Consider the following 15751-nt stretch of genomic DNA (forward strand, 5'->3'; position numbering starts at 1 on the left):
GCTGCCATTTAGGGTGCCCATTGGTGCAATCTATAATCTGTATTCCCTCTTATCTCCTCACATTTAGTCCCTCACCCAATCCTGCTGCTTCCACCTCCATATTATCTCCAGTATCAGCTGAAGCTAATATAACCCCTCATTCACCATCCCCCCCTCTCTCACCTGGAGCTGAAGCTAATATAACCCCTCATTCACCATCCCCTCCTCTCTCTCACCTGGAGCTGCAGCTAATATAACCCCTCATTCACCATCCCCTCCTCTCTCACCTGGAGCTGAAGCTAATATAACCCCTCATTCAGCATCCCCTCCTCTCTCACCTGGAGCTGAAGCTAATATAACCCCTCATTCACCATCCCCCCCTCTCTCACCTGGAGCTGAAGCTAATATAACCCCTCATTCACCATCCCCTCCTCTTTCACCTGGAGCTGAAGCTAATATAACCCCTCATTCACCCTCCCCTCCTCTCTCACCTGGATTACTGTAATCTATTCCTCTCTGGTAATCCCAATAACCATCTCGCCTACTCAGTCTACCCTTACCTGTGCTGCCCACCTCATTTTCCCCTTTGTCGTTCTGCCTCTGCTGCTCACCTGTGGCAGGTACTACATGGGCTCCCTATACCCCACAGATAAAATGCAGCTCCTCATACTCACCTACAAAGCCCTTACCCACTCTTCTCCCTACAGATCCCTTCTCAGCTCACCTTACACTCCCACCCACTTGTCTCTGCCAATGACCCCTCCTCTGCTTCCCCTGATCAGCTCTTGCCACTGGCATCTTCAGGATTTCTCCCCCTTTGTGTCCTCTCCTCCTGCAGAAAGTCAGCTGTTGCTGCTGTAGTAGAGCTCTCTCCTCCCCTTCTATTATCTAGTATATTAGTAATGAGATGTGCTAGTCTGTAACCATGTTACATGTATAACCCCTATGGACATTGCTGTGCAGCTCTGGCATGCTATATAATACCCCTTTTCCACTAGTAGCACGGGTCGCAGCCGCGTCACCTGACATGGCTGCGACCCGTGCTGCAGCCCCCTTTCAGACAGTGCTCCCCGCATATTGCCGGGTTGGTGACGCTGCTAGTGACACGGCAGGGGCGGAGCTGGGAGATCACATGATCTCCCAGCGCTGCCCTCCCATACACTGTGAATGGGAGCCGTGTCGCCTCGACACGGCTCCCGTTCACACTAGACAGCTAGCCGGGTTGAACACGTGTTCAGCCCGGCTAGCTACCCGGGTAGGATTCCCGGATCACTTGATCCAGGAATTTGCAGGGGGACCCTTTTCCATTACGGAAAAACACGGGTAAATGCGTGCCCCCGCGCATTTACCCATGTTTTAAGGAGCTAGTGGAAAAGGGGTATAAGTAAGCTGCCTACTGGCTTCCAGTCCTCAGACACATCCCCTCTTACCCCTGATAACATACACACAGCTACAGCATTGGGGGCAGTAAGGGTTCTAATTACCCTCCTAACGGCTGAGGATTGCCCTGTGTATGCATCAGTGATAACCAACATAAACCTTATATAAATTAACGACACGGAGACATGAATTTGGCAGAAACTGTTATCTATTTATTTAAATGAGCTTTAAAGGCGTAAACTTAAAGCCATAAACCTAGCCGAGCAGAAGACATGAGCGGGCAGCTATGCCATCCTTGCGCCTATCGCCCAGCAAACCTATAAGGGATGGAAAGAACCAGAGAAAATGATCAAACTGACACGTAAAATAGAAACAGTTCTGTTGGAAACATAATGAAATGAGGATCTGCCAAAAAGAAAAAAAAAAATAGCATGGAAATTCCATGTAAACGAGCTTCAGGCCAATCGAAGCAACATATAGATACAATAGGATAGGAGGTAAAACAAATAAATGGGGGGGGGGGTCACACAAGTAAACTCGGCTAGAGGTAAAACTTAAAACCTGCTGAGGGACATATAATTAAAATCCAATTAGCCAAATCAAGTATAATTAAGCCGAATTAAGTCCGTCAGTCCAGGTAAAAAATTGTTAAATCCCTCTAGACTCCCACTGCCAACAGTGGCGAGTAGCTAATCCCCGAGTAGGGAGGACAGGGGGAGACGTACAAGACCAACAAACAGCGCAACAAGTCCTGCATGCGCCTAAACGCTGCTAAGCCCTGCGCAAACTATCTAAACCCGCCGGAGCTTAGCCGCGCCTAACAGCCTCTTGTCTAGCATACTTAGCAGAACGCTTCTATACCCTGACCGCGCTAGTAGCAGAAGGTGACAGCGAAGAGGAGGAAGATCTATCGTCATCGTCTGATTCCCCCGGTGCCTCATCTCAGAGCCAGATAAAGGCTACGGGGGTCTGGGGAACTCAAGTCAAGGGGGCGCCCTAAGGACTATGGTCGACTATTTGCGATCCAACTGCAAGAATTACTAAAAGGAAGTGGGCAAATCCGCAGGGCCTCTCCTGCGCATGCACCCACATTTCCTGCGCGCTCCAGCAGAAAATGAGAACACCTCTGCATGTCAATCAGGCAGAGGCATTCGTGGGCATGGAGGGTGGACGTTCATTGGGCAGCAACGTTACAATTCCTAGCTGGAAACGGAGCATTGCGGGTGCACGGCGGCGTGAATGGAGTGCGGCAGTGGCGTGGTCGGGATGGCTGCATGATGTCACACACAGCCGCTGCAATCACAAAAGTGTTGGCGGCCTGCGCCGGCAGGAGGCTACCCATTATTTGCAATCAAGCAGAAATTGCTGTGCAATCGCAAATTCTGCTTGCTCAAGGGGGGAGGGGGGTGGCGGTGGCAGTCAGCATGCCGGGTGGTCTTGCCCTGCGATGGGCAGCTGTCAGCATGCGATCACAAGGATTGCAAATTCTGCATCTTAGCAGACTTTGCAATCCTAACTGATATAGGCCCAATATATATATAATATGCATGTGTTCATATACATATATACAAACACACACCATACATACATGCATTCACACAGCACACACACACACACACACACACACACACACACACACACACACACACACCATACTTGCATATACACAACATACATACATGCACAGCATACCTACAAACACACATATCATGAATACACTCACATATAGCATACACACACACACACACACACACACACACACACACACAGTATGCATCCAAACACACACAGCATACATACATACATACATACATACATACATATATATATATATATATATATATACATACACACAGTATACCTACACATACACAGCATACATACACACAGCATACATACTCATACAGCATACATACACACACATATATTATGCATACATACATACATACACACACACAACCATACATACATACATACATACATACATAAATACATAGACAGCATACCTACAAACACACATAGCACGCACACACACATATACACACAGCATATACCTACACACACACACACACACACACACCATACATACATACATACATACATACATACATACACACCGCATACCTACAAATACACACACACGCATACACACGCAAAATACAAAATTAACCAAATAAGTAAGAGGAGAGTCACTGCCGGAGTCCATATGAGCTGAGCTGCTACTGCACATGCTCAGTAGCTCCCGGCCTCAGCTGTGTGGGTGCAATGTATCCAATGCAGAGAGCTCTGCCGATCAGAGCTCTCTGTGAGGAGCAGCCAGGCAGGCGCTCTGATTGTGCATGGGGGCGGCCCCGACCGCTGCAGAGATGGAGACAAGGTTGTCTCCATCTCTGAAAAACAAATTGGTCCAACACAGGGGCCCCTGAGAGGCTATGGGGCCCGGGGTAACGTATCCCCTGGGCCCTCCCTTAATCTGGCTGTGCCTCACCTGTAGTCTCAGGCGGACCAGCCACCGATGCCTCCGTCGAGAAAACAGCTTCATCTTCTCTCAGCTCTTCATTAAATTCTGAAAAAGTTAAAGCCACCCCCGAAGCTGAAGCCACAGAGGTGAGCAAAAAGGGAGGAGAAACCACAGCAGGCACCCTAGTATACTCTGCTGTAGCCAATCAGCTCAGGTTGCGTCATAGGCCCTGCCCCTGTCTGACATCAGAGGCCGGGCAGGAGCTGAAGAATACAATAAACAATTCCTCCTATGGCGCTGCACAATGAAGCAGCATGAGATAGTACAAAATAGCTCACCAACCTATAACAACATATGGAAAAGAAAAAGGGTACAATCTCACTTGCACTTAAAATGTCCCAAACTTTTGTTGATCCTCAATGTGGTGATTTCACAATAGAGTCAAACGATGTAATGTCCGATGGTAATCACATAGAAACAAGAAAATCACACATTAGTGTAATACTGCAAATAAACACAGCTCCACCAGTCAGTGATACAAGGAAGGGAAGAGTGTGTGGAAGGTCCCAATCCAATTATAAATCTCTCATTCCTTTACGTCGACACCCAAAGTGGTGATAGATGCAAACTTGAGCAGATTTTTACATGTACGCTTACTTGTAACAAATAGATGCAACGCACATAAAGGTTTCTTTGGACTTCTGTAGTCCCAATGGCTGGATAATGATAGAGACTGATGTCTCAAATAACATATATATGGAACCAGAAAGAACCGTATTCTAATCCAAAAGTATTTATTAGAAATGATAAATACATAAAATTGGACAAGACAACTGTACCATAATGATTTTATATACAATCCACTGGAAGATGTAACCCGGGTATCAATACGCAGTGGGTTCAGAAATATGGATTTTGGTTGTCAGACCAATATAAAACACTGTTTCTACACATTTCTACGCTGTGCAGCGTCTTTATCAAGATGACAACAGTGTTATAAGCACCGATGTCTGATAGCAGTTTGTTTTATGAAACCCCCTGTAGGATTGACAGGACCTTTGGAAGGCGCAACACTTTGGGGGGGTGCCCAGCATTTCTGGAGATGCTGGGCTGCCCCTGCTGGGACCAAAGAAGACGGATGCCATGGAAGAAAGAAGAAGGGATCGCAGCGGCCGGAGAGTGAAGAGGATGCTGCGGGAGCAGTTCCTGAGGCCGCGGAAGAGGCCTGAATATGCTGCTATCAAGAAAGAAGTTCATCAGCGCCGCCTGAACGCAGAGAAGGGGCGGCGGCCAAAGACAGTGTAGGTAGGCCCTCAGTGAGACACGCAAGTCACCCCCTTCCCCACTATACCACCAGATTTTGGGCATTAGGCCCTTGGGGTCAAATCAGACACTAGTCCTGTGACGCACTATGCGGGCCCTTTGGCCCAGGGTGCAGAGGTCGAGCACTAGGCCTGTTGACCAGTTCAGGCTTAGGCCTGTGGGCATGTCAGAGGGCACTAGGCCCTATCAGTTAAGTGTGGCCCCCATAGGTGTATATGGTAACTCTGGGCATTAGGCCTAGGTCATCCAAACTGCCCCATGGTAGGCAGATACTAGGCCCATGGCTAAAGTCAGGCTTTAGACCTTTGGCCAGTTAAGGGGTACTAGGCCCTATTAGTTTGCGTGCCCACAAGTAGGCAGGCCCATAGGGCTGAACCGCATATAAGGAGTGACGCTGGGCACTTGGCCCAGGTCACCAGAAAAGACACTGTAAAGGGGAGGAGTTGGCAGTTCCTGAGGCTGTGGAAGTGGCCTGAATGCGCTGCCATCAAGAAAGAAGACCTCCAGCGCCAGCTGACCATGGAGAAGGGGCGGCAGCCAAAGACAGAAGTTGAGGATCGGGCATCGCCTCTCCAACAGGGTAGGTAGGCCAACACTGAGGCGCGCAAGTCAACCCCTTCACCACTAGACCATCAGATTTCAGGCATTAGGCCCCTGGGGTCAAATCAGACACTAGGCCTGTGGCGCACTAGGCGGGCCCTTTGGTTCAGGGCGCAGATATCGCGCACTAGGCCTGTGGCTCAGTTCACGCTTAGGCCTGTGGTCAGAGGGCACTAGGCCCTATCAGTTAAGTGTGGCCCCTGTAGGTGTATAAGGTGACTCTGGGCATTAGGCCCAGTTCACCCAACCAGCCCCATGGTAGGCAGGCACTAGGCGCATGGCTAAAACTCAGGCCTTAGGCCTGTGGCCAGTTAAGGCGTACTAGGCCCTATTTAGATTGAGTGCCCACAAGTAGGCAGACCCATAGGCCTGAGCCGCATATAAGGAGTGATGCTGGGCACTTGGCCCAGGTCACCGTAAGAGACATTGTAAAGGGGAGGAGTTGGCATGAAAAAGGGGAGGAGTCAGGAGAAATAATTACCGCCCCCTAAAAGTAAAGTCTAGATCTGCCCCTGCATCGTGGCCAAGATGAGTGGATGGAGGCCAGCCCTGCCACTGCATGTAGAGACAGCCCAGCCCATCTCACAGCCAAGCAGCGCTGATCTGACCTGGACCTGGACACAGAAGTGTTGTAGGACCTGGACACAGAAGTACTGTAAGTAAACTTTTGAATGACGTTGCCTGCAGCCACTTCATTGCTTTTCTCTATTGCCTCCCCAAGCACCCACTATCTCCATGCCACCCTCTCCCTACCACTCAGTATCACCCTGTCACCCACATTCATCCTGTCATACTCTCCCTGTTACTGTCACCCTCTCCGTCACCCAGTATCTCCATGCCACTTTCTCACTGTCACTGTCACCCTCTCCCTGATACTATCGCCCTGTCACCCTGTCACTGTCACCCACTATCTTAATACTACCTTCTCCCTGCCACTCACTATCACCCTGTCACTGTCACTCTCTCCCTGTCACCAATTATCTCCATGCCACTCTCTCCCTTTCACCAATTATCTACATGCCACCCTTTCCCTGTCACTATCACCCTGTCACCCTTTCCCTGACACTCCCTATCACCCTGTCTCCCTCTCCCTGACACTCCCTATCACCCTGTCACCCTCTCCCTGACACTCCCTATCACCCTGTCACCCTCTCCCTGCCACTCACCATCACCCTGTCAATCTCTCCCTGCCACTCACCATCACCCTGTCACCCTCTCCCTGCCACTCACCATCACCCTGTCACCCTCTCCCTGCCACTCACTATCACCCTGTCACCCTCTCCCTGCCACTCACCATCACCCTGTCACCCTCTCCCTGCCACTCACCATCACCCTGTCACCCTCTCCCTGCCACTCACTATCACCCTGTCACTATCACCCTGTCACCCTCTCCCTGTCTCTTACTATCTCCCTGTTACCAACTGTCTCCTTCTCACCCACTACCTCCCTGTCACCCTCTCCATGTCAATTTCTCTCTGTCACCCTCTGCCTTTTGCTATAACCATCCCACCGCCTCTCCATCACCATCTACCTCTCCTTGTCTCCCTCTGCATTCCTTTGTCACCCTATGCTTCTCCCCATCACCCTCTGCCTTCCCCATCACCCTTTGATTTCCAATGTCTCCCTCTACCTCTATCCGTCACCCACAGCCTCTCCCCGCTGTCACCCACTGCATCTCCCGTAGGGCGGAGGAGGGGGGCCCAGAGCATATTTTTGCACATGGGCCCACCACTCTCAAGTTCTGCCACTGATGTCGGACCCATCTTTTTGGTGTAAAGAGGCCTGAGGGTTACTCGGATGACCGATGCTCATGCAGATGGTACAATGCTTAGAACAGCAGCGGATCAGAGAAGACATCAGCTGATGTCTGATTGTACAAGACGCCTCCTTGGCCATTATATATTTTCATTCAGCAGCTGCCTTCATAGACGCAGCTACTGTATGATCTGCATCCATCTCTGAATCAGGCCCTGGTGGATTCTGGGCGCATGGCATCTATGCTATACAGAGCAGGGGTGAGAGTGCTCCCCCTAACTCCCCACCCTGGAACAGTGTGCCCCATGGGTGGGACAGCCAGACAGTTCCCGAAAAGTGGGACTATCCTGTCCAAAGCAGGATGGCTGTGGGCTATGCATAGGATTCCCCCAGTGCCACACATAAGATGGCCACTGGCTGATAGGGACACAGTGGGCCTGATTCATATGTGGATGGAGGAGCTATCGCACTGCTTACATGGAAGCAGGCCGAGTGACCCAAGGAGTCACGGAAGTCAGCCACCTTATCTACTATGAAGGGGCCAGGATATCTCCAACCTCAGACGGAGCTCTTAACCGCATCCCTCCCCAACAACGGCGGCGACACAAATCCATTTAGGGAAACTGAGGCTGTTACCGCCCGTTCCCCGTCCTCACGCAGCATCAGACCGTCAATCACTGATAATCTAATACCGTAGTATGACCAACGCCATAGACCTGTACTGCACATGCATGGGTCCGGCACATGTGCAAGGTACCGAACATCAGTACTTGACTGCATGTTCCGCTACAGCGTCGAGACCTAAATCAGGCCCAGTGTGGTGATGGAGTCTGTGGATATGTCCAGCCTAGGCCACAGGAGGGTGGTAGGAGTACAGGAGATATAGTAGTCGGCTGATGGAACTGGACAGTGGAGGAGATGGTACGGAATGGAGAGAAGATGGGGATTTAGATGTTCCTCTTCTCGCCGTACTCAGCGGATCAGGCACACGGCCGGCCTCAGGATGCACTCTCTGCGGCACAGAGGACAGCTGAGATTTGTTGCAAACCACCGTAAGATGCAGCTTGGATGATACCTGTGGCTGCAGGACAGGACGATCACTCGCTCCCCTTCTTCGTACTCCATCAGACAGATAGCACACGATTGTGCTGCTTCATCCTCTGCAACGGTGGTCATTTGGAATCCGTAGATCTCTTCCACCATGGCCAGGAGATTCTGCTGGTCAATCTCGATCATCATGGCCAGGAGATTCTGCTCGTCAATCTCGATCATCATGGGCAGGAGATTCTGCTGGTCAATCTCGATCATCATGGCCAGGAGATTCTGCTCGTCAATCTCGATCATCATGGGCAGGAGATTCTGCTCGTCAATCTCGATCATCATGGCCAGGAGATTCTGCTCGTCAATCTCGATCATCATGGCGGAGAGATTCTGCCCGTCGATCTCAATCACCATGGCTGGAAGATTCTGCTCATTCTCAGCTGGTTGCTGGGAGCTTGGACCAGGGCGAGGATCTGGGCTTGGTCTGTCCGTTGTTGCTACCGGAGGAGTAGGAAGAGGAGAGCGGCTTCGATGTCTGTGCTCCCTCCGAGGTCTCTGTAGCCGAGGAGATGTTTCTCCGCTTGATGGATGTTCCCGGGTGTTCTGACGAGTTCTTCTTACACCTCTGCGTCGCTCAGACCGCAGCCTCTCCTCAAACACGGTCTGCGATGACTCATCTGAAAAGATATACCTTTATATTGTAGCCATAATAATTACCTATAGATAACATGGACCAATCAATTGTTGATCAATAATTTGAGTTACATCAATAATAATACAAATATAATATTATTTTGGTATATCATTGGTAGTGTTACACTGTAAGAGGCTGTCAGAATAAGAGTCGTTTCATTTATTGTAGTTAGAAGAGAGTGTTGGTAGTGGTACAGGTGGGAAGGGAGAAGGAAGCTGGCATGACAAATCATTAAGAAAGTGATCAAATATCAGACCTAAGCAAGGGGGGTGGACTTCTGTATGCCGATTGTCGGGATCCTGGTGCACAGTATACCGGCGCCGGAATCCTGACACCCAGCATACCGACAACTATTCTCCCTCGTGGGGGTCCACGACCCCCCTGGAGGGAGAATAAAATAGTGTGGCACGCGTAGCGCGCCACCGTGCCCGCAGCGAGTCCGCAAGGGGCTCCTTTGCGCTCGCCACGCTGTCGGTATGCCGGCGGTCGGGCTCCCGGCGCCGTTATGCTGGTCGCCGGGAGCCCGAGCACCGGCATACCATACTACACCCAGCAGGGGATATAGTGGAGGAGGCTTCGTTTTGACAAACCCGAGGTGCCCAAATATATGCAAACTGGTTGGGGTGCTCAGGCAGGACGCTAGAAATGTATTCCAGGTGTAGATTTTCCAAATAAGGATGAGTAGAGCAGAGAAGGGAGGCAGCGCTGGATGATTCTAATGAGCAGTAACAGTACAATTAGCTGCATTTAGCTGCATGAGTGAGTACTGCTGTGTGTGTCTGCTGCGGAGTAGGGTATGGTAATACCAGTGACTGTAACATTCAGACAGTCAGTCGCTGACCAGAACCCTGTGATTCTCAGACAGAACCACCATAAGTATCCCAAGGAGCTCCTATAACATCTATGAGTGGTTGGAGGGAAAATAAATGAATGGCACCAGAGGAATGAGTGCAGCTCAGAGTGGAGATTGGGCTAGATGTGAGGGTGCATTATTTGGGGTAGAATAGGTGGGAGGGTAATAAAGAGATGGGAATAAGGGTGTCAGGGCTGTGGGAGAGTCTGGTCTACCTCCTGCTTGCTTGCACCTCATGTCATCTGTCTGTCGCCCCTTCCTACTAGATTGTAAGCTCCTCAGAGCAGGGCCCTCTTTCCTCTTGTTGTCAAAACCCTCTCCTACTCAGCAACCATCTTTACTGGCTTTTTCTCCTGCTGGTAAAGGCTCATCTCTATCTATGGCCACCAGCTCCTAGTAGTGCGCTGATCACTCACTCACTACTTACATCTGAGCTGTATTATGTATGAGAATTGTGGTGCTCTTTGTTGCCTGTACTCTATGTTTGTTATTTATTTACTGTAATGTTACATTTTGTCTCCCTGTACTGTCCTTAGTACAGCGCTGCAAAACACTTGTGGCGGCTTATAAATAAAAAATAATAATAATGATAATAATAATAGCCTGTAAGGAACTATATAAGTGGGTAGTGGAAAAGGAAAAACACTTTAAAAAAAAAACATCTAAAAAACTGAACTAGTCTTTAAATGAAAACATGATGAGGACTGAGCTTTAATGGTTCAGGTCTGTGTTTCTTATACTTGATCCTCAGCACCCGTAACAGGTCATGTTTTCCAGACCTCCTATGGTCTACCAAGACTGTGTCAGTCAGCAATGAATGCGCTGCAACTTTTGTAATGTGACAGATGCAGCGAGTGATGAGCCCACCTGTGCCCCAGCTAGGGGGTCTGCAGCACGTGACCTGTCAGCGGTCCTGAGGGCTGAGTATGAGAAACCCCTTACATCATACAATGACTTGGTGATTTTGTGACCTCTGAGACACCATGTTACTTTGGGCCAAGCTGGCTGTGTCCATCTCTGTTCAGCTGCTGGACCCAGAGCTCAGCTGTCAGCTCCTATTTCTCCCTCTGCATTAGTTCCCCATCACTGCATCCCTCCTCGCTAGTCTGCACCATGACCTGCTTTGTTCCCTGCGCCAGCGCACTCTCAGGCCTACATAAGCAGAATCACCTCACACCCACAATTCATCTGGGCATGTCTATCTCACCCTGTACCTTCTCATGGCTGCTGGTGACATCTCACCCAGCCCTGGACCCCGTACACTTCCCACTATCTGCTCACACTCCTCTTTCCACCCCAAAACTTTCCATCCAGCTCATGCATGTAATCCCTCCAACCTGACCCACATATCTCCCATACTCTGTATAGTACATAAACCATAGACCTCAGATTCACATTACAGTTTCCAGATCATAGACTGTTGCTTGATAAAATTGGTTGGTAAAATGAAAAATGTATTGAGATAATTTGCGAGGGGAGCTCCGAGATTTCAGCTGCCTAGGGGCCTCCATAGGGTTTAATCCTGCACCACTCACACCCGTCCATGATCTATTTAATCCCTCACACCCCATTGCCAGTTCATTTTGACACTCAGAACACTTTGCATTGTCATCAGACTGCGTCACCTCCCCCTATTGGTCCAGCAACTGAAGAGAGATGTCAGCTCAATAGATCCGACATTAGCCTTGTTTTATGTGTGATCCCAGATCCTCAGCACCAGTGCGTTATTATGAGCAGTACCTATAAGTGTCGGATGGTTTGTGTGTATATATATATATATATATATATGAGAATAAGAGAGTGTGAGGCAGGGCATAGAGATAATGGCCCTCATTCCGAGTTGTTCGCTCGCAAGCTGCTTTTAGCAGCATTGCACACGCTAAGCCACCGCCTACTGGGAGTGAATCTTAGCATATCAAAATTGCGAACGAACGATTCTCAAAAATGCGATTAGACACTTCTTAGCAGTTTCTGAGTAGCTCCAGACTTACTCGGCATCTGCGATCAGTTCAGTCCGTTTAGTTCCTGGTTTGACGTCACAAACACACCCAGCATTCGCCCAGACACTCCTCCGTTTCTCCAGCCACTCCCGCGTTTTTCCCGGAAACGGTAGCGTTTTTTCGCACACACCTATAAAATGGCCAGTTTCCGCCCAGAAACACCCACTTCCTGTCAATCACATTACGATCACCAGAACGATGAAAAAACCGTGAGTAAAATACCTAACTGCATAGCAAATTTACTTGGCGCAGTCGCAGTGCGGACATTGCGCATGCGCATTAGCGACTAATCGCTCCGTTGCGAGAAAAAAATAACGAGCGAACAACTCGGAATGACCCCCAATGTGTACAGTACTTCAGCTATCACAAAACTAAAAAAAAAAAATTCACAGATTCAATGATTCCCCCCATGTAATCACTTAACTGGCATGGTCAGATCACATGTGACCCAAACCCCCCCCCCCCCCTTCCCCAATCTCACCCCCCACTGTGTCCCCCAGTTGGTGACAAGGATATCCGGGTCTGGAGATGAGCATAATATCATATTTCAAAATATACTTTTGAAACTATATTACTAAAAAAAAAGTAAGAAAAATAATGTTATGAATGATTTTAAAGGGAAAAATAATTAGTTAAGTGGTTAAAGATTCCCCAATCCACCAATCTGCCCCCATACATTACAGATATTGTTTAGTGATTGCAGATCATTTTCAGCAAATACAGATCTGCTGAATCTGGAAAGGCTCATCATGTTACTAGTAACGGTCTGCAAATCTGCTGATTGTTACCATACACTAGCGATCTACAGCTTTAATTAATCTGAAATTCAACATGTACAAAAACCTGATTTACCAATCACTGCTCAGAATTTGTGATCCCTATATATTGTAGATTTTGTTTACACAATGAGCTGCAAAATGCCAAATTGCCCTAATTTATTACTGATGCATGGAGGCCACATCTCCAACTGCCCCCGCATGGTACACAGGGTAACACAGCATGGGGGGATATTTATCAGTGCTTGGAGAGAGATAAAGTAGCAGACAATCAGCTTCTAACAGTCATCATTCAAATCCAGCCTGTAACATGGTTGATTGGCTGGTACTTTATCTCTATCCACTATATCACTTTAAGTCTAAGGCTTCGTATATCTCCCCCCCCCCCCCCCCCTGGACTGTAAAATGACAGTTAGTAGCTGATTGGTTGGTACAATCTTTGATAAATCTGCCCCTTAGATTGAAATCACTGCCCCAAAATATCTCACTTACCATGATCTCCTTGACGGCTCCATGTTCGCTGGTCCTCCAGGAGCCGTCTCAGCTCTCTCCGGCTCATCTCCAGATGTTAAATAAATCCACCAAATAGAAAAAAATAAAATAAAAAAAATGTTCAGGAAAAGCACAGATTTTATTGTGTTCTGAACAACAAGATAATCGCTGGAAGTATAACACTAGCTGCAAAGCACACTAGCTCGCTCTTCCAAGGCAAGACTATAGTATCAGCCACCAGAGCTTCAACTGTCAACTGCCACTGATGCTGCTGTGCACTGGGCTCTTATACCTGTCCATAGACAAATGGCCGACCAGCAGTCAGGCGGCCATATTTCTTACTGGCATGGAGAAAACCAGCTACTGAGTATCTGTATTATCATGAATTTTGCTGCTGACTAGTTTACACAATATTTCTTCAAACTTTCCAATAAAACCCCACTCACTACCCCATAAGCACAACCCCCTGTTCGGTCACAGATTGGGACTGTTTGGGTGTAATAGTGACAGTGGGCTGGTATGTCTCATGGTAAATTCTTCTCAATTCCAAATCACTTATCAATCCTGTGGCCATGGCCAGGAGACTGATTACAGCCGCTAGAACTATCCTCAGCAGGAGCTGCGGAACTGCGCTTCTACCAGATTCTAACAAAATGTGTCTGGGTGACAGTCAGGACATAGGCCCTCATTCCGAGTTGTTCGCTCGCTAGCTGCTTTTAGCAGCTTTGCACACGCTAAGCCGCCGCCTACTGGGAGTGAATCTTAGCATAGTAAAATTGCGAACGAAAGATTCTCAAAATTGCGAATAGACAGTTCTTAGCAGTTTCTGAGTAGCTCCACACTTACTCGGCATCTGCGATCAGTTCAGTGCTTGTCGTTCCTGGTTTGACGTCACAAACACACCCAGCATTCGTCCAGACACTCCTCCGTTTCTCCAGCCACTCCCGCGTTTTTCCCAGAAACGGTAGCGTTTTTTCGCACACACCCATAAAACGGCCTGTTTCTGCCCAGAAACACCGACTTCCTGTCAATCACACTCCGATCACCAGAACGAAGAAAAAACCTCGTAATGCCGTGAGTAAAATACCTAACTGCATAGCAAATTTACTTGGCGCATGCGCATTAGCGGCTAATCGCTCCGTTGCGAGAAAAAAATAACGAGCGAACAACTCGGAATGACCACCATAGCTCCGTCATGGTGAAACACATTGGATGTTATCTGCTGGTTAGCTGTCCAATTCAGATAAGGTATATAACTTTTATTCAGTGTATGTGCAATATTGTATGTTTTTAGTGATATATTTGTAAGCAGGAATACACTGTGTGTTCTTGTTTATATTTAATTCCATTTATGATATGGAGCCTTAACTAAAAAGGCAGAAATTCCTGGTATTGGGACTACTTAGGGAAAAAGTAGCAGGTGCACTATCTCACCCTGTAATAACCAGAGGCATTTAGCATACTCCTGGCCAGGGCTATGAGCTTACCCACCGCACCTGAACCCCTGTAGTTAGTGTTAGGGACTTACCCAATGAGAGGCTACCTAGGTGCGGTGGATAAGCTCATATCTCTGGCCAGGAATATGCTAAATGCCTCTGGTTATTACAGGGTGAGCTAGTGTGAGATAATGCACCTGCTACTTTTTCCCTCTGTACATTGTATTAAGGGGGCCATTCCGAGTTGTTCGCTCGCTAGCTGTTTTTAGCAGCCGTGCAAATGCTAAGCCGCCGCCCTCTGGGAGTGTATCTTAGCTTAGCAGAAGTGCAAACGAAAGGATCGCAGAGCGACTACAAAAAAAAATTGTGCAGTTTCTGAGTAGCTCCAGACCTACTCCTAGCTTGCGATCACTTCAGACTGTTTAGTTCCGGATTTGACGTCACAAACACGCCCTGCGTTAGCCCAGCCACGCCTGCGTTTTTCCGGACACGCCTGCATTTTTTCAATCACTCCATGAAAATGGTCAGTTGACACCCAGAAACGCCCACTTACTGTCAATCACTCTGCGGCCAGATCTGCGACTGAAAAGCTTCGCTAGACCTTGTGTGAAACTACTTTGGCTGTTGTGAAACTACGTTGCGCGTGCGCATTGCGCCACATCCGCAGCGCAGCGAACATTTTTAGCTAGCGATCAGCTGGGAATGACCCCCTAAGTCTCAAGCAGAGTAGCACCTCATTACCTAATTATGGTGTACAAATTAGGGCCCCCTTCTCGCTATTGGGACTACTTATGAAGTCCTATTGGATATCAGTGAAGCTCTATTTTCTCATATTTTCGTAACGGGTTTATTTTTATATACTTAGCACAATTGGTGTTTTCACGTGTTACTGCACTAGGGGGCGCCTTGGTGTGAATTCTGATGATTAGCTTTGCCATCTTATGTGTGTGGATTGTCCTAT

At 48.4% G+C, this 15751-nt stretch overlaps 1 protein-coding gene across 1 annotated transcript; it reads right to left on the reverse strand.

Annotated features, from left to right (window-relative positions):
* Positions 1 to 1549: 1549 nt before the first annotated feature.
* On the reverse strand, positions 1550 to 13622 carry LOC134990258 (E3 ubiquitin-protein ligase RNF43-like). The gene is made up of 2 exons (XM_063950668.1): positions 13355 to 13622; positions 1550 to 9216 (listed from the first exon to the last, which is right to left on the reverse strand). Exons 1-2 carry the CDS (start codon positions 13419 to 13421, stop codon positions 8471 to 8473), a joined length of 813 nt encoding a protein of 270 aa, XP_063806738.1. The 5' UTR covers positions 13422 to 13622; the 3' UTR covers positions 1550 to 8470.
* Between the last annotated feature and the right edge of the window lie 2129 nt (positions 13623 to 15751).

This window comes from Pseudophryne corroboree, unplaced genomic scaffold (assembly GCF_028390025.1).
Source record: "Pseudophryne corroboree isolate aPseCor3 unplaced genomic scaffold, aPseCor3.hap2 scaffold_1154, whole genome shotgun sequence".
In the NCBI taxonomy this organism is placed as follows: domain Eukaryota; kingdom Metazoa; phylum Chordata; class Amphibia; order Anura; family Myobatrachidae; genus Pseudophryne; species Pseudophryne corroboree.

Excerpts from the sequence above, each read along its gene's own strand:
- LOC134990258 (XM_063950668.1), bottom strand. The coding sequence starts at position 13,421 with ATGAGCCGGAGAGAGCTGAGACGGCTCCTGGAGGACCAGCGAACATGG. Across the intron at positions 9,217-13,354 it reads GAGCCGTCAAGGAGATCATG|ATGAGTCATCGCAGACCGTG; the intron begins GTAAGTGAGATA and ends ATATCTTTTCAG.